The 19608-nt window shown below is 41.8% G+C and overlaps 1 protein-coding gene across 1 annotated transcript in view; it reads left to right on the top strand.

The window, feature by feature from the left end:
* The first annotated feature begins 10618 nt into the window (after positions 1-10618).
* STAB2 (stabilin 2) overlaps positions 10619-19608 on the top strand; it is a 74661-nt gene continuing 65671 nt past the window's right edge. The window contains 5 exon segments of the mRNA XM_040061955.1: positions 10619-10702; positions 12901-13034; positions 13827-13942; positions 17884-17969; positions 18794-18863. Coding sequence (XP_039917889.1) covers positions 10619-10702; positions 12901-13034; positions 13827-13942; positions 17884-17969; positions 18794-18863 — 490 coding nt within the window.

Below are 19608 nucleotides of genomic sequence, written 5' to 3'. Positions count from 1 at the left end.
TTTTGCCAAGAACACAAATTTAGGCATTTTGCCTCTTAAGAACTGTGAAAGGAATTAGTTAAATCCAACTTTGTAATGGACACAGTGTTTAAAAGCTTCGCTGCCACCCCCAGTGCTGTCATCCTTGGAGGCAAGACTGTCACCAGCACTGTCTCTTTTCACCCTAGACTTTGGTCTTGAGGTATTAACACTGAGTGAAGAATTCACCCTCACCCTTCTACCATATCTTCTCTTGCTACTTATCAGCAGCTCAGGAAACTTTGCTCAATAATAGCATTCATGTTTTAATGTGATCAATCCGTCATTTGGAAGCCTACATTTCATTGATCCTGAATTATTGCACCCTAAAGCAATCTATGGCTGCTCTACTATTATAATTTTGCAGAAACTGCATCTAAAACAGCTCAGATGCTGAAAATATCTAAAGGCAAATCATATACAGGTAACATGAAAAATTGTTAATATACATCACTGAGTGGTAAGGGTTTCCGGAAAGAATCAGCTTCTAGAACCATATTCAGATGCTATTTAACTCACCTAAATAATTATTACTGTATTTTCAAAGGAGATCAGCACTCAGTCTGTTGAAATCTTTTGAAAACCCAATCATAATAGTCACAATGAGAACCTGAGTTCTCTTGCAAAACTAGTCAACAGCTGAGAGTGCCAAGCCAGTGAGAGCTGGATCTCAGACAGAAAACTTGCTTCGTAACACCTCTTGAAATACTCAGCAGTGGTTGATGGGAACAGATGAGTATCTACTCTGCCCTCTGATTGCAGCCTCCATCAGATAAACAACAAGTTGTGATTTTCTGTTATACTGATTTCCCAACAAAAAAAAAAGACTGGATTCCAAAAGACCTTTTATGAAGGAAGGTATTGACTCAAGGAATAAATTTGATTTCCCCTCAGAACACTAGCTCCATGCACTGCAGTTCTCGGGACATCCAGAGTCTCGGGACATCCAGTGGCTGACTGCTTCCTGACTTGTGGATTCACTAGTAAGTAAGAGGGAAATCTGTGTCTTAAAAAATATGATTCTATAGATGTTTGCCTGCTGGGACTTGGAAAGGGGTTATCTGGGGTCATCCTACACCCAGCCCTCAGTAGCCACACCAAATCTGCCGCTCTTGATGCTGTCAGGTTTCTAGTTCCTCGGAGTCCTTATACCCACCCACACCGTGTGTTTTAAGTGTCTAAGACTGTTTTAGCAGCCTCCTGGTACCCCCTGTAGCTGCCAGATGCTACTCCAGGAAGTCACAGCTCACTAGTACCAAAGGCATTCTAAAGTAGCACTAGATGCCAGTGTTTAGGCACTTGAGTTGCTCCTAAACAAAGTTTGAAATAAGCTATTACATCTTTGAGGCATCCAGTGTGCCAGGCAAATGGTATATCCAGCAACTGACACAAAAAAGTGAACATTAATGTTTTTCCTTCAGTAAAATTTTTTCAAACCAAAAATTATTCCAAACGCTTTCTACAAGAATAAAGAGTTCACTTCTTACACATTCGAGTTAAATGCTGCATCGGAAGTCTGTGAAACAATTTTCTGCCTTGTTCTTCTCAACCACAAACTTCTAAAATGTGAAGACTTACCTACCTCCAATTGTGCAATAAGAAAAAGAGAAGTTGCATTAGCAGAAATGACTGAAAGCTTTTTCAGCTCTTCTTTACAAGGAAACTATTTTCTTTTGTCTTTTTTTAGAGGCAATTCTTTCAAAAATCTCTTACTGCAGAATTACAATAAGAAAAGAAGAAGAATTTCCAATTTATGATTTCTACACACATCATAATTCCTCTAATCATTTTCTCTCTTTAGTTTTCTACCTACTTCACACAGACAAGTATCACTTCCTAACTTTCTAATATCTGCCATTTTCGTTCTCCAGATCCTTCCAAATTTTTCTATATTTTTCAAGGAAACTAGAGTCAGAAGAAGAATTAAGAGAACCTCTGTCATTAAAATATTCAGGCCATATTTTTAATGATTTGTTTGGTTTTCTTCTAGGAAGTAGAGGTTGCTTCCCCCCAGGAGATCAATAATGTAATTTCCCCAAATGATTCCTGAAGTTTTTATATAACTTCACAACTGTGGGTCAAATTTGAAGAAGAAGAAAAATAAAATAAAATTTAAAAAAAAAAAAAAAAACAAACAAACAACACCAAAAAAACCCCACAACCAAACAAATAACCAATAACATGAAATTTAAATTGCTTTGTCCTACAGAGTCATTCCTTATCCCTAAAAACCTGTGGGCAGCCAGACAGCGTTTGTCATGTATGAACACTTACAGGGACTTTGGGGTTCTGGTTGGTTCAGTGTCATTGATGGTGATGATGGGCAAAAAGAGGATGCTAAAAATTTGTGAATGTGAAATAATATGTCTTTTCACTGCTTTAACATAGCTCATGTTAATTGATATTAAAATACACTCTGCATACACAGAAAGAGAGACAGTGCTGGATGAGTCTTGGAAGAGTATCTGACAGGAGCAGGAAGAGACGCATTTGCAAATATCAGTTTTGGCACTGGGCCCAAAGATGTAAATTATCCCTCCTTAGTGTTTCACATCATCAGTCTTGTTTCTGTAGCTAATAACCTGGGTGGATTTGAAATAATTGTATTCAATATTTATTTACAGGTGGGTTTGGATTTTTCTCCCTTTTTTTTTTTTTTTTTTTTTTTTTTTTTTTAGTATTTTAGTTGATAACATTTTCAAAAACTTTTTTAAAAAACCCAAACAAACAAGAACCACAAAAAAAGTCAGCAAAAAAATCCCTCAATATTTCTACTTTTAAAATTTGAAAACAAGATAAGCACTCAAAACCTAGAAAGTTTCTATTTTATAACCCCTCGTTAGCTACTTTTTACCTTTCTCCAGGGGACTACTTCGTGATAGTGACTAACTGCTGAAGTGAATAACAGCCTTGGAGAAGACATTTAATTCTGATTGTTCTGCTTGTTCATAGCTCTAAATACTTGACTTCTCCACCAAAACATTCAAAACTGTAGCTCTTTTGTTTTACATTAAACATATCTAAAACTTACCTGTTTGTAAGTGAAGACTTTGCACAGTTCCACCTGTAAAGAACCTTGCTACACATAGGTGAGCCTTTGAAGAGGTTTTTCTGCATGTGTGCTCAGCCTAATCTCATTACCAGCAACACTGGCTTTACATTTTTCTGTTTATTTAGACTTTCTGGTGCATATAAAACAAAATAGAGTCTTTTTACCATAGCTTTTGTATAACTGGAAAGAACCCTTGTATGTTTACTTCATCACCATTTTATACATACATATAGATATAGATATAGATATAGATATAGATATAGATATAGATATAGATATAGATATAGTAATGAAGTTTAGTCTTCAACACAGAAGACACAAAGCAGAATCTTTTGGATGAATCTTCAGCAGGTGCTCCCATGTATTTGAAGTCACTCAAATATCTAACTCATAGTATATATACAACTTTGTGGGAGTCAGGGGAAAGTGAAGAGTTCCCTGGATGCTCATTTTCTGAGGTGCAGCATATGCTTTTTCAGGTAACTGACTATGTCTTCTCCCTTCTACCTCACGTACTTTGTACTCTTAGCAACAGGTGACTGCTTCCAAACAGATAGATAGATAGATAGAGATATCTATAAAACATGCATCATTTTAACATTGCCATAATTGCATTTCTATATCTTGATTATACACTTATATTTATTTTGTAGATTTATTATATGCTTTATGCTAATTTTATATTTATTTTATGCCTTTTAATATTTAGTGGGGGGTTTTTTGCCTTTTACTTTTTAAATATATTTTCAGAGTAACATCTACGCTTCACATATTTCTTTTTATATTTTTATCTTATGGATTTATTTCCGATCTGCTTGTCACCCAGGGCAGATTTTTAATGCCCGTTTCTTTTCTGTGTTCCTTTATCCCGCCTCGCTCGCAGGGGCTGCTTCCCGCGGCTCCGGGGGCTTCGGGGCCGTGGCTTGGGCTCTGCTGCCCTCCGGTGGCCCCGCGGGACGGCCCCGCGCGGCGGCGGAATGAGCGCGCCCGCGCGGCGGCGGAACGAGCGCGCCCGCGCGGCGGCGGAACGAGCGCGCCCGCGCGGCGGCGGAACGAGCGCGCCCGCGCGGCGGCGGAACGAGCGCGCCCGCGCGGCGGCGGAACGAGCGCGCCCGCGCGGCGGCGGAACGAGCGCGCCCGCGCGGCGGCGGAACGAGCGCGCCCGCGCGGCGGCGGAACGAGCGCGCCCGCGCGGCGGCGGAACGAGCGCGCCCGCGCGGCGGCGGAACGAGCGCGCCCGCGCGGCGGCGGAACGAGCGCGCCCGCGCGGCGGCGGAACGAGCGCGCCCGCGCGGCGGCGGAACGAGCGCGCCCGCGCGGCGGCGGAACGAGCGCGCCCGCGCGGCGGCGGAACGAGCGCGCCCGCGCGGCGGCGGAACGAGCGCGCCCGCGCGGCGGCGGAACGAGCGCGCCCGCGCGGCGGCGGAACGAGCGCGCCCGCGCGGCGGCGGAACGAGCGCGCCCGCGCGGCGGCGGAACGAGCGCGCCCGCGCGGCGGCGGAACGAGCGCGCCCGCGCGGCGGCGGAACGAGCGCGCCCGCGCGGCGGCGGAACGAGCGCGCCCGCGCGGCGGCGAAACGAGCGCGCCCGCGCGGCGGCGGAACGAGCGCGCCCGCGCGGCGGCGCCTTCCCGCCGGGACCATTCATGGTCCTGTGCACGGAACTGAAGAGGGACGGAGGATGCTGGTGGAGAAACTGAGTTGTGTGTTCCAGCACTAACTTGCGCTGAAGCCATTCCCTCCTCGGGGGTCGCCTTTGGAGGCACGGACACACTGACACGTGGTGAAAGCCGCACGAACTATTGAGAGGCAGAAAGGAGAGAAGACACGGCCAAGGCAGAAGGGAGAGCGGCTTGTCCACATCTTTAAATAATGGAGCCAAAAAGAGAGCCTGAGCTTCCTTCTCTCGAGTCCAGCTCTGTTTCCTAGGGCAGAGTTCAGAAGCTCTGCTGGCCTGCAGCCCCCTAACACGTCCCAGGAACACCACACTTGGCTCTTCCCAGCAGAGACAGATGTCCCCATGGTCAGCCTTGGCTTAGGGATTCCCATCCTGCATTCCCACACTGAGTTACCCAACCAGCACAGCACATCACACAGCCCTGTAACTTGATGTAAACCGTGGCAAGTTTACACATCATGAGGAGGAAGACAACGAAAAATAACATTGTGTTATTGGTCTATTTGTGAGAATTGTGCTGCATTGTTTTCTGCATGATTTTCTTTCTCAATCAGATTTGGGGATGGCTTTTCCTAGACAAGATAATTGGCTTAAATCAATCCACTATAGCCACAAATACGCAAATTTGGATAATGCTATAAAGCTGCATTTAAAAGGAAGAAAGAAGAAGAAGAAGAAAAAAAAAAAAAAACGCAAAACTGAGCAAGGGTTGATTGTTTAAAGCTCCATATCACTGTCTGCAATTCATTTCCATTTGTAGTGAATTATTAACTATATTAATCTAAGTCTGACTAGACAAAACAGAAATATTACTCTGAAAGCATAAAAATTCTACACAGGCCAAAATTACAGCAAGCCCGCTGCACTATCTAGAGCGAGGAAGGAAGCCATCAGGTAATAACACTGGGGTAACAACACAGCGTCTGCTCCTGTCCTCAGCTCCACAAAATCCCTTAACTTATAGTGCCTGCATTTCCCAAACATCCCCAGCCCTACCACAGCTACCTGCTAAGATCTGAAATGTATGTGCCATTCTCAGTCCTACTTCTCTACCATAGGGTTAGAAAAATCAGTGTAACATTTACAGCACCAGAAATCCATGCCGTACATCCCTCTACCAATCCCAAATCCTGGAATCTCAGGATTTCCTAGGGTTTTCCTAGTATTTTTGCTTTACATACTGCCAACTTAGCAGAACTGCAGTAGAAGACACATACAAAAAAAAAACCCCACCACCCCTCCTGCATTTGTATAAACTGCATTTTAGGTTTGCTTGAGGAATGTCATAAAGATCCATTTGAGCCAGCTTTGAAAGCCCATTATTGGTTCCCAGCTTCTAATATCCTTTAATCACAACCTAAAGCTGAAGCTCCTTACATGCTGGCGCTACACAGCCAGATGTTATCTCAAACCATTTTGGTGTATTTTCCCAGCAGATTATAATTGCAATTAATTTTATTTCAAATCTCTGCAAGGAATACATGCTATATTTAAACACAAGATTTAATGGTTCTGAAGTGTGTTATACCACCAGGAAGAGCCAGAGTGATCAAAGAAAGTCTAGATATTGTACTAGGACAGTACCTCCTCCATTTATCACACCATTAGCTGGCAGCAGCATGGGATCAGAGTCTGTGTATCGTCCATCAAGAATGACAAGGCAGTGGATGGAAAGTAGAGACAGGGACACAAAGATGGCTTTGATAGTCCTGCAAGCCACATGCACTTCCAGGTTACTAGAGTTCTTTCCCCTGCCCCATGGCATGAAACCCTGTAGATTCATCCCCTTGTACATCTGCCTCACAGCTGTACACGGAGAACATTTCCAAGAAACTGGGGACTTACCAGTAAGTCCTGTACCCTACGGAACCCACACAACCTGGGGCTTTACCCATTCCTTGAGGGTGACTTCCACCTTTTTAAGCAACATGCAATTATAAATAACAGGAAAGGGTAGCAGAGGTACCTGTGAGCAGCCCCTGATTTGGCGGTCATTCAGTTTTAGAGCGTGATACTGATTCTAAACTCAGCCTTACAGCTCCCCAGGCCAATACCACCCTGAAAATTTGTGGTAAATATCATTGTTGAAGTTAGCACCACCACACACACCACTCTCCTCATGGCTCCCTGGCAAAGCCCTCTCACCACGGCTTCAGCTAGAATGCCTTTTGTTTACAATTTCACCAGCTGAAAGACTCTTTTGAGAACACAAAAACAAAAAAAAAAAAAAAAAAAAGGGAAAGAAAGAAAGCTGAAGAGGCCACTATGAGGATCTAATCTATGGCTAAGACCACCCCTTGCCTGGCAGTCTGCATTGCCATCAGCTGTATGCATCGTGAGCGCATTGGGGTTTAGATCAGCTGTCTGTGCCTTCTCCCTCATTAACATGGATAAAAGCGGTGGCCTCTGCCGGGTGCGCGGCATTCCTCAGCATACCAGCTGCAGCTCCATCTTAATGCATCCTCTGGGCTTGGAGAATTAATTAGTTCTGATAGTCACCATGTTTCAAAATGATGGCTGTCATAACCCCACAGATAAAATTACACACGCCTGGCACTTTCCACATTGCCCATTCAGGCTCTCCATAGGCCACCGTTGGCTTCCTCAGATGTATGGCACTGGAAAGACTTAACTTGCCAAACCCTTTTTTTAAATATCTCTTTGTTATGTTCCAATTAAGTCTGTGTTAATCAAAGGCAGTATTTCCCAAATATTCCCCCTCCTTTCCCCAAGCTGCCTCCTAGGCAACTTGATGGTTTGTACCCCCCTTCCTCCCACCTACAATTAGCATTCAGACATTTCTCTTGGCTGAGCCAAAGCCTCCCTCCCCCTAGGAAGCCTTCTTCCTATGAACATATTTTATATTTCCCTACCCCTCTGCAAGGTGCTTTAGCCAGTTTCCAAACAAAGAGCAAAGTGACTTCCCTCAGACATGTGGAGCCTCCAACTGTATTCAAAATCCCTGTGACAGTTTTCCTGCTGTGACTGGCTCTAAAACAGAAGCCACATACAGTAAAAAAAACAAAAAAACAATAATTCATTGATTTTCTTCGGCTTACTTTCAAATTACCGAGTAAGAATTTCAAATTTAGCTCAATACTGCCCTCACCCTTGATGCTCTCTTAAGATCTCACTAAATAGTCTGCACCCCCTGGGAGAGGAGCTGAGCTGCAAGTAAGGGTAAAACATACCAGGAAAGCAGTACCAGCTTTTACCATGCAGAGCTCACAAATGTTCAAGCTGCTATGAGTGCTTTCTTCCAAAGCAGTCTTGTGTCTTTCTTTTTTTTTTTTCTCTGAAATGGTGCTTTGTGAAATTGTGAATGATTGTGAAATGGGTGAGCTTTGTATGAATCTCCGAGACCTCGTCATGTGAAGTTCAGTCACCTTTGGTTGCTGGTTGAGAGTGCTTCACGTTCTGAAAGTTAAGGGGAACAATGCAATGTGACCAATATTCAACTAAAAAATTTTAAAATGCAGGAAATTGTGTGGTCATCAAAACCATGTAGAGCAAAGCGGGTGCTGCAATCCTCATGCCCCTGTCTCTGCTGATTTTGATTTACTTTTGAACTGACCTCATGAACTGGGTCTGAGAAAGAGCAACTACCTCATTGTGACGCTGAAATAATCACAAGCATTGTTTTCAAAAACATCAACATAAATGAGCCATCACGTTTTCTCTGGTTGGTTGGCATTCACAGCACAGAAATAGAAGCAGTAACTTGAGGAGAGGCAGTAGGTGGATAGTTAGACAGTAAGAAAGTAAAAAGGCAACTAGTTCACAATTACCTACAGCAGGAGCATCCAGTCCAGGAATGCAGAGCAGAGTAAAACTGTGACACGCAGAGGGGAATACCCCAGCACGTGGTATTTGCAGTATTAAAGCACACAGAGTGACTCTTAACAATCTCTTTCACCAGACTGCTGGCAACCTGAAAGTTTTCAGAGGTACAAGGGTGACTAGCAACTGAAACACAGGGCATCTGAGGAGAGGCTTGGCTGGGTCCCCCATGCAAGCTGATCCCAGCTTTCAGGAAGCCAGCTCCCTACCACACAGGCTGCTTCGAGCACTGGGGGTGCCACCTTCTCACTGCCCAGGGAGCCCCACCCTGTGTGCCAGGTGACCTTTTAGCCTGAATTTCTGCCCAAAGTGGGGCAGGAGCCAGCCAGGTAGAGTTGTAGTCAGACGCTGGCACAGTCTATAACCTCAATGAAGAAGGAAAATGCCCGTCACCAACGGGAAGAAAGGGTGGCTGGTCCTCCTGGAACAAGGAAAGAGGTCATCATAGTAGTGAGGAAGCCACACTGATGAGAAGGGAGAGGAAGGAAAGGGGAAAAGGGTTTACTTCACACAAATGCCTATAAAAGAGCAAAAGCAGATAACAAGAGAGCTGATGCCGTTACTTTTTATCTCAGTCTACAGGACAGGAAAGGGATGTGCTTGATTTACAGCTCCTTTCACCACTGTGCTGCCTGAAGTTTTAACAAGCAAGAGACTCAGCCGACCTCAAGCTGCTGAAGAAGCTGTCAGCTCCTGCCAGCACCCACACAGGGACCAGGCAGACGTGTTTTGGCCAGGTGCCACGGACCCTGCCCAGACAGCCGCTCTGCCCACACTCCAACCAGGCGCTTCTGCAGAAGAGGGAGGGTAAGCTTCATTCCCAAACATCCCACAAAGAATGGGATGTGGCCATGGGCTATCACCACCAGGAAGAGGAGATCCTCCAGGATTCTGCTTTTGGAGTAAAACCTGAGCCATCCCTTCCGCCTGGCCAGATTGTACATTGTATGCAAAGCCAAAGTAGCTTGAAACCTTGACCTCAGAAAGAAGAAACAGCCCTTCTTAGGAGCATACCTACTGTCAGCATGTCCATCACAACCCTGGCTGCTATCATGTCTGCATAAACAAGGAATGATTTATTTCCCTCATCATATAGAGAAAGGAACAGGATCTGATGAGTGCACAGGAAATACCTTGCTCTGCCAACTCCAGCGATTTCGCCGTGTTCTTTCAAAACATATAACAAAACTAGATGGATTTGTACATTATATGTTTATCACCACTCAGTTCTTTAGGAAAACCACACAGGGTTAAAGATTAGGCGTTGTGAAGCACAGCTTTGTATTAAGGCACCCTTAAGGAGCACCTTCAAATGACAGAAAAAATTCTAAGGTCAGGGGGACCAGGCAAAGCTAACAAACGGGAGGGAGCCACATTATTGGGTATTTGAGACATGAGAGAGCCTGCCCTTACAAGACTGACCAGAGCAGTGGCAAAGAGCAGCACTAGAAATGAGCTGAAAAACTCTGAGATTGAAGAAAAAGTCTTGCTTTTGGCAAATCAAAATGGCAAAATCAAAATGCTTTTGGCAAACCTGAATATTCAACTCTCCCAGGCATATCCAAGTAATAAAACTGAGTCAATTTTCTTCTGCTTAGCTCCAGAAAATCAACCAGATTTAACAAAAATAGATTTAACTGTAATAAGAAGCACAGTAGCTACTCCAGCCCCCTATCCATGCTCACCTAAAAGAAGAAATCATCTTCTGTCATGAAAGTTCAGTGTCCTTGGTTTTGTACTATCAACAGCTCCAGAGATGAATAAATGATCCCTGTCAGGATATCCTGTCATTCAGTGAGGGAGGCTTTATTCAGCTTTCCAGTGAAAACTTTCAGCAAATACCCTGCATTTTGGAATCTCTCCTGCCTGGGCAAGCTCCGCGTGCCTTATCCTTCACTCATTTACCTTGGGGAAGACAAGGGTCCTGTTAAAAGTATTTGCCTGAGAATGCAGAAGAAACAGCACCTTTAACAATCATTTGATGTCAGAATCTGAGTTTTCATGCTCTGAAAGAAAAAGGTCCAATTCACAATGGAAAAAAGACCGGGGTTTTTATTATTTTTTGCTTTTCTGGCTGCAATGAAATTATGTTTGACATCACAAGCCCAAGATGAGGTAAGAAGCAGCTTTTTACATAATGGATTATTATTTGTGTGTATTACTCTGCATTATAGAGAGAACAGTTATCAGATACTGTATCTTATATCAGAAGAAACCACTGGTGCATATGACAATGAACCTAAGAGCTCTGTAATTCGGTCCTCTGAAATAACAGAAATGCATCTGTTTATTCTGCATGAGAATTTGGTTCAAATGAGATAGCATGAGAACACTGCAAAAGTCTCTAAAACCAGAATATGTGGCAAAAGACTGTAAATGATGCATTTATCAAAAGAAATTGTGCATTTATCAAAAGAAATTGATTGGGATTTCTGGTAAGTCTGAAGATCAAAGCAGAAATTTTCTATAGTGAAAATTATCTTTCCTTACTAACTAAAAGGATAAAAAGCTATTTTAGACAGATAAGGGATAAAAATCTAAGGAATTGAGACATTTAAAGTAATAACCAAAGTTATAAATATAAATGAGGGGTTTGTAGACCTTTGGAGAAGCGGTGCATTTGTCATGTACAAATACTATGAATCTGTGGAATTTCACAACATCTCTTTTCACCCCCCTTGTAGAGAGGCAGTACAGATTTAGAAGAGGAAAGAAAAGGACAGAGTGAAATTAGAAGGGGGGGGAAACAGACACTTTGGTGTTTTGTTGCTATTTTTGTTTGTTGGTTGCAGTTTTTAAATGGAAACATACATTGAAATGTACAAAAAGTACTGGGAAATATGTTAAAATTATTCTTTTTCTTTAGAAAAAGACTAGAAGAAGAGACACTAAAAGAAGAGACACTAAAAACTCAAGTTTCTTCAATTTTCTTTAAAAAGCAAAAAGGGAAAATGAGGAATTGGGAGAAAATTGAAATGTTACCATTCCAAAACAAATAGTGTTTTACAGCTGATGGTAGAGAAAGGGTTTAAGTTATTTTTATTTAAATTTTTCCTTTTCTAAACACTCAATGAATTTTATTGTTCCAAAAATGAAATTTTGTGGGGTGCCTTTTTGATGACAACCAAATGTATCCACAAACTGTATCTGCATTATATCCGCATATGGGATTTTTTATCTCAAAGATGCCTGGAAAGCACCTATACAATGAAAGGGTTTCATTACCCAAATATTCCCATTTGCCCAGACCAGATTTCAACAGCGGTCTTATGAAGACTAAAATTTGACAACTAAATAGATGTTGAAATGTGCTGATATGTGCAATCACATTTAGCGGCTCAGAGGTTATGAAGCTAATTCTCCTTATCAGCGTCTGTGTTACATCCTCACAAACCTTGCTGCTGAAATGTCCAGCTGTCAAGGGGAGAAACTGCTGAGTGAGGGCTTCATCCAGGACCACCATGGGACAGGTAGAAATCCTGCCCAAGGTGCCAGGGTACCCACCCAGATCAGCTGGGAGGTTCTGCAGCGGCTGTCGCATCCCACAGGCGCCCAGAAGGTCCAAGACCCTCTGGACTGCACAGGGTTATGTTGCTGGTTTTCAAAAACATACTCTGAATTAGGTCATTTCTCACCATTTGTGAATGATGAACTTAACTTCTACAAATACCAGGAAGAAAGAAGATGAAGCCAGTATTAGATGCAGTTCAGCAAAGATTTACTGTTTTAAAATAGACACATAAAAACAAGTTTTTTAAAAAAAAAAAAAAAAAAAAAAAAATGGGGCTGCTCTTCTCAGTGTGCTCTGGTGGGGTCAGGCCCAAAACCTCCACCAGATTTGAATGCAAAGCAAGATGTCATTTGTTGTCACCAATTTGAAAATACCAGCCACAGCCCTTTAGATCAGTACAGTGGTGCTGATTTGATTTTGCCTCCTCCGCACCTTGTTTAATTTTGCCTTTGAGTGGGGAAGGCACTTGTCAGTAGCTTTGGAACTAACACACTGTAGGATGATGCTGTCTCTACCCTGGATTTTAAGTCTCACAAATTTAGAATCTGTTGATAAAACACTTTTAAGAAAAATATTACACTTAGAAGGGTTTATTCTGCAGTGGCTGTACATATTTTGTGCAGACAAAGCTCCTGTAAAGTGCTAATATGTGGCCAGTTACCTAGTTTAGCTCCAAAACAAGGAGCTCCTGCTGAACAGAAAAGAGCTGTGAGAACAGAGCTGAGTTAAACTTGTCATTTTTCAGCAATGTCATTCGGGGTAGTTCTTTTCCTTCTTGTTAATTATTCTTCTCCTATTGCAGGTGAAAAAGCAATGTAATCAAAAGCTGCTCATTAGAATGAAAACCAAATGTGTACCTTGCTCTTTAAACCTTGACACCCAATGCCCTGCTGGTTACACCAAAATTACCAACGGGACTGGGACACCAGACTGCAGGTATCGCCTCTGTCAGAGCTTTTCTCATGAATTCTCCAGTAATTAGAAAAGGTTAATACATATCAAAAATTCTCTAGTCTTTGCAATTTTCTTATGGAACATTTGCCTGTGGCTTTACCAACTCCAGAACTCAAGCTGCATTCAGGGTATTTGATGCTTGAAGTTAAACAGCAAGTGATATAAGAGGAAAACAAACCTTGCTATTGATAGTCTAACAGATTTTCTCTTGAACAGTATCATAGAATCTCTTCTATGTTTATTCTGCATACTTGATATGAATGATACAAAAATATATTATATATTATATATTATTATATCACATTTATGTGTTAATCTTATATAAATAAAGTATTTTTCACACATCTAGATCAGGGAGTTGTGAAGGTGAAAGGCAGGAAGAGATACATCAAAACCAATTTGACATTCTGCCATTCCAATTGGGAAAAAATCAGTATTTTAGAGAAAATGTAACTATTTTGAGCTTACTTAGCATTTAAAGAACTTTCATGTTAAACATTTTTTTAAATACTGCTCCAAATCAAAATTTCGAGAAATGTTCTGTATTTAGGCTGGGGTGGGAAGATAAATACACTGCTCAAAAGAAACAGCTCCAAGGATCTTTTTAGACCTTGTCATTCAATGTATGTTTTAACGAAGAAGAAAAAACGGTAGACCAATACAACCAAGATTAAAGTGCTCTTGTCTGACACTGAAAGAAAAACTTAAAAATTTGATTTTTCCCCATGGGAGGCTTGTAAGTACTTTAAAGCAGCTCTAACTTCTTTTCCACAGGTATTACCTGGAAATTAAAACATACACACTTTCTCTTCCGGGCTGTCGGCATCGTTGTGTGAAGGAATTTGAACAACCTGAGTGCTGCCAGGGACACTGGGGCCCAGACTGCATGGGTAAGTTGGTTTGGCCTTCAGGGTTTTATTTTCATGTTGAATTTGAAGAGAAATAAAGCAGCAATTTTCTTCTTTTCAGAAACTATTGCTGTGAGAAGTTTGCTCCTCAGAGCTTGTTATAAAAGTAGAAATAAATAGAAGTTTTCTGCTAAAACTTAGGGGATTTTCAGAAAATCAGGTATTCAAATTTACATTTTAAAAGAAAAGTTCATAGAAAAATATAAAGAGCCTCAGAAAACCTCCTAGATTTTGAGATTCTCAAAACAAATCATTACAGGTAATGCCTGCAAAATTATTTCATTTGGGAGGATAGCCAAAATGGGTTTTAAAAATTAGGGTTTTCAAACTACAAATTTAAATGTTTCATTTTAGGTCAAAACCACCCTCATCTGCACCTGAAGTGTTTCCAAATCTCTCATTCTTGACTTTGTGATGCAGGGAGGATCTTTTCTTTCAGCTCAACTTGAAACAGTTTCTTGAACTGCCTGTGAGTTCTGAAGGCCATTACTGAAGCAAGGGAATCAGGAGTGCCTCCTCTCCTGCTGCCCCTTCCTCAGGAGAAGCTTTTCAGCATCTCCACAAATGCATCCAATCTCAGGCGACCAAGATGGGCATCCAGAGCCAGTTTCCCTGCCCAGCCAGAGTGTTCCCTCCTTTAGTTAATGGCCTCAAGATCTGTTTCAATGTCTGTCAAGTCCTTTGGCTATAAAATAGATTTTTAAGAAATTATCATTTTAGCCCAAGCTATTATTTAAATACCAGTCATTTATCTACTAAAGGAAAATTGTTTAAACACCAGCCATTTCTCTGCTAAAGGAAAGCAGTCAAACTGCAGCTCACAGCAACTTCAAGGGAAAAGATGTGCAAAGATCTGAGTGCATAGTGTGTGGTCATGTCTTCTGGAGTGACTTGTCTGGTGGTTCACCACCCCACCTCCAAATGCTGCCTCAGGGCTCATCCTCCCACCATCAGGGTGCTCTGGGCAGCCACACCAGGGGCATCACTATTTCTGGAGAGGGGCAGAGTCCTCTGCCCCAGAGTCGGAGCCCTGCCTGCACCACTGTGTGAAGGAGGCTGCAAAGGCAAGGAAGCCCTCTCTTCCTTTGGACAAACTTCCTGACCCCAAAAAAGCAAAGAATCAAGGTCTCAGCATTGTTTCTGCTTTCATTTGGAGGAAAAGAAAATTAGTTATCTCTGTGTTATCACAACCTCTGTAACAGAATATGGCACGAGTTGAAATATTTGGAGGAAAGACGGTCCTTCCTGAGGCCAGGCAAAAATCCCTGAGTAGGGGTTTACTTCACATTTAGCATCTGATGGCAAGGACAAAATTAGGTCTTAAATAGCACTCTGACTTCCTTAAATGATAGCACATGCAGAAACAGACAGGGTATGTGAAAGATCTTTTGTCCTGTTCCCTCCCCATGAAGCACACCAAGCCATCCAGCTGCACAGCAGTCCCTCTGTAAAAAGTCATAAAGTCAAAAGAGAAAAGCACAGGGTCAGAAAAGGTCCAGGAGAAATGAGCACAGCCTTTCCACACTGCCAGCATCATCCAGCCACAGGTACTACAGCTGGTGGACCTCAGGTGCAGCAGGAGCTGCTCCCTACCTCAGCACTGGAGGTTCCCACTCTGGACAAATATTTCCACAACTCCCAAGAAAAGCCTGGGTACCAACTCAAAGCTGCATGGCATGACCAGCTGAGTAGAAAGGACAGCAAAAATAAAGGGGGGGAATGTTAAAAGAAAAAGTAAGGGCCAAGAGGAAAGATACTAAGTTTAATGCTATCATATTATATGGTTCAAAATACTTCTTTTCAAGTACTACTCACTGCTTCAGCCACACAGGGAGTCAAGCGAAGAGAGGTGTTTTAAGATGCTCTGTTTGATAACACATGCAAAGTGCTGAATTTAAGTCTGTGAAGGGAAAAAGTACCAATAGATTTAGGTTCTTTTGGCCTAGATTCAAAGATTTGGCCTTCACACTCTGACAGCCGTTAAGAGATAAGCAAGAGCATCTCTTTCTTACTGCTTTTCAAAAAGCATCTCCAATAAAAGCGAAGGTCTCTCTTCTCCCCGGGGTGGCAGCAGGTGACTGTGCCAGCGCTGCCCTGGCGCCCCAGCCCTGCCTCCTGTGCCCCTGCTGGTTACAGAAGCACTTTATCTGCCTGGCCAAACTTGTACAACACTGTGGCAATTTACCCAGCCTCTGATAAAGCTGTCCCTTGGTGCTGGTATCAAAGCAAGAGACAAGACGTGGTGAAGACAAGGGGAAGTGCAATGAATGCCAAATAAAAAAATAAATAAATTTACACCACGAACTCTGAGTTTTCTCTATCCTTGCACATTCAATAAATAAATCGGTGCAGGTAAATTATTTTCTAATCGGTGCAAATATTAAACAGTTGCCAGAAGTCCTAAAGATAAGATTTAGCTATCTCACGGTAGCCAGAAAAAAAGATTCACTAAAAGTCACTTTAAAGACTAAAGTATATGTATTTATTTCTTTCCCTCAATCGTAGTTATTTAACCTAAATTCTTAAAATATTATTTCAGCACATGAGATAAAGAGCACTAAAATTTTCATTTTTAAATTTATTGATTTTTCAAAAGAAGCTTACACAGATACAATAGACCTCAGGCTACATTAAGGAATAAATTGAGAAATATTAACAGCCTGGTTTAAAGCTAAAGCTTTCAGTGGAATTAAGTGAACACATGTGCACATCTACTTATTTGCTCATAACTGTATCCAAATCAAATTTAATACTCTAACTCAGTACTAACTTAGGCAAGAGGAGCATAAATCCAGTGCTGCTCATCTCTACCCACACAGAACAAACTCTGGGGCTCTTTATAAGCAATAAATCTTACCAGTAAGATACAGAGGAGTACTTGTGTGGACAGTAGGGGTTTGGTTCATTTAAATATCACCTGCATCAAAATTATGGTACCTAATGGGGATTCTAATTACAGGAAGGAAAGGCTTATGGAAGAGAGTTAATACATCATTTCCAAGGAGAGGCAGAACAACTGTGAAAAATATGGGTACTCCTGTGGGAGAGAAAACCTGACAGAATGATCTGACTAAAAACCACTATAATATACACTTCCTATAGGCAATCTTTCAGTAAAGATTTGGATCTTGAAACCTTTCAGACAAAAAAATCATACTATTTTTATTATAAATATGGTAATTTTTTTCTTATCTCGTCCTGATGGCTGGGGTTTTTGTTCAGACTGTCTCACTTTTTATGCCACTGCCTGTAATCATGGTTTTAGCACCAGAGGCAATGAAGAACATAACACACCTTTGGTGCACAAGTTTGATTAGTGACCACAGCCCACTGGACAGGATTTGGTCATGAGATATCTAAATATTTCAATTTCCAAGATCGTGTGGATCAATTATCACAGTCTCATGGAGGTATCAGGGAAAAGAATAAATTTCCCATGTAAAGCAAATGCTTTTTTTTTTTTGGGGGGGGGGGGGGGCGGGGGGGGAAGGCATACCAAACTCTAACTTAGCATCAAATAAAATCCTGACAACAAATTATCAATCCATCAGAGTTATATCAACACACAGGAGTGGTCAGGCAATCTCCACTTGTACCAGAAAAGCCAACAGCTTAGGATGTGGCAGACAGAGGTGGATCAGCAGGGAAAAAACCATACGGTAGAACCATAGAATAAGAGAATTATATTTTGTTCAATCCTTTGACTACAATTCCTAGCCTAAGTTCCCAGACAGGAGAGGGTGATGGTCTCTGCTGATGCTAAAACTCTAGTGAAGAGATTCAGGCAGCTGCAAAACAGCAGCTGTCCCCAGAGTCCCTGTTTGGCCCAAAACCCTGCAGCTGCCAAGGTGGTCACCTGTAGTGCAAGGGGAGCACAGGGGCCAGAGCAAGGTGACTGATGGCTTAAACACTGTCATTTCCAGCATGTCCAGGAGGAGCTGCATCACCATGCAATGGGAGAGGACACTGTTCACAGGGCATAACTGGGAATGGAACATGCACTTGTCAGGTATGTCCCTTCTTTTGTACGAAAAAAAAAAAAAAAAAATGACAACTATAAGATGTAAGCTGTGCTGAAAAATAATGCATGTTCCACTGTATAAGTACATTAAAGAAAAGTATTCCAGAAACAGTAGACATAATCAGCTTGGAGTTCATTTTTTTGCTTGGATTGCACTAATCTTCACAGTATTATTTCTACAGACTTGAGCATGTTCAGGTGAAATTATTAAAAAGTTCTTTCTTCTTGCCTTCCTGAGACAGGTGTTTCGAGTTCTTCTATTTTTATTTTTTTGTTTATTGTGCTATTAGTTGTGGCTTTTTGCCCTAAATAGAAAGTACTTCTACGTGGGGCTATACTCTCCATACATTGTTCTTTTGCTGACAGTGCAACATGCAGTGCTTAACCTCAGGCAAATAGATTTTTAATAAACAATTCAAATTAACTTTTTCTACCTCCCCCTCTACTGATTCGTCTTTACATCAAAAATCCTCTTCTGGGGACATGTGAAAAAGAGACAGAGGCAGAAGTATCCAGAAAATACAACCCAACAAGTGTAAGCCTGATTTGGACATTAGGCTTGATTACTGTACTTCATTGTTACCTTGATATTCAGAATATCTGATTTGAAGATCTATGAATTATTTTTTAAAAATTTGTGGGGGCAAGATTGTTCAAAGGACAATGTTTTCTAGATTGTGGTAGCTATTGATTGAAACTGTCTTGATATTTTCTTTTGGCAGCAAAAGATGCTGTTTTCAGCCTGCTATGCATGTATCTGTGCAGAGATAGATGAGAAACTTAAGTTTTGATTTCCATTGTGTAATTCACAGAAAGGGTTTGGTGGGACAGCCTGTGAAAAATGTTCTGAAGACAATTTATTTGGTCCTGACTGCACATCAGGTAATATTCAACTTGCTTTATTTGATTAGGGAAAAGAAGGGAGCGGAAGCTGTATTCAGACTCTAAGAAATCACAGTGAAATGAGTAGAGGACCCAAGGAGTTCCCAGTAAGAGCTGCTGTCTGCCTCAGAGGGCATAACGGGGAAAGGAAAGAGAGCTCTTTGCTCTATTCTGTGCCAGGGAAATATACAATTGTGTCAAAAGTGTGGAAAAGGATGTGTTCACTCTAGTTTTGGGGTTTGGGTGATTGATGAATTCATTAATTAGCCATACATCCATCAGAAGTGGAAGTCTGACGGAGCAATTAAAACTGTACACTTTTTAAAATGTTTATGCACCACCAGTGTATGTATGCATATAACATTTTCCACTTTTGCCTGCTTTTTAATGGTCTTTTTTTAATGGTTATTTTACCTTCCTGACCCTTCCTGAAAATTACACTTGAAAACCAGAAAACTGCCTGAAAAAAAATTTTAAAACCCTCTTATTCTTAAGTGGCAATAGTTGCTTATCTCAAAGTAAAACTCCTTTTCGTCCCTCAAGATCGACATAATGTTACTTTTAAGGAGTCACAAATGGTCTCAATTTAAATAATCTGTGTTGCCCTTTCTACACTAATCCTGCACCACTGCTGGCTCAAAAGCCCATTTTCCACCAGCTGTCCACTGGATGCCAGTGTTGATACATAGAAATGTAACTGAAAACATGCATTTTCATGAAAATAGGGTATGTGAATGAATTTAAT

This window comes from Hirundo rustica, chromosome 4 (assembly GCF_015227805.2).
Source record: "Hirundo rustica isolate bHirRus1 chromosome 4, bHirRus1.pri.v3, whole genome shotgun sequence".
Lineage (NCBI taxonomy): Eukaryota > Metazoa > Chordata > Aves > Passeriformes > Hirundinidae > Hirundo > Hirundo rustica.
The sequence above is the reverse complement of the archived record's forward strand: the minus strand, read 5'-3'. Positions and strand labels throughout refer to the sequence as shown.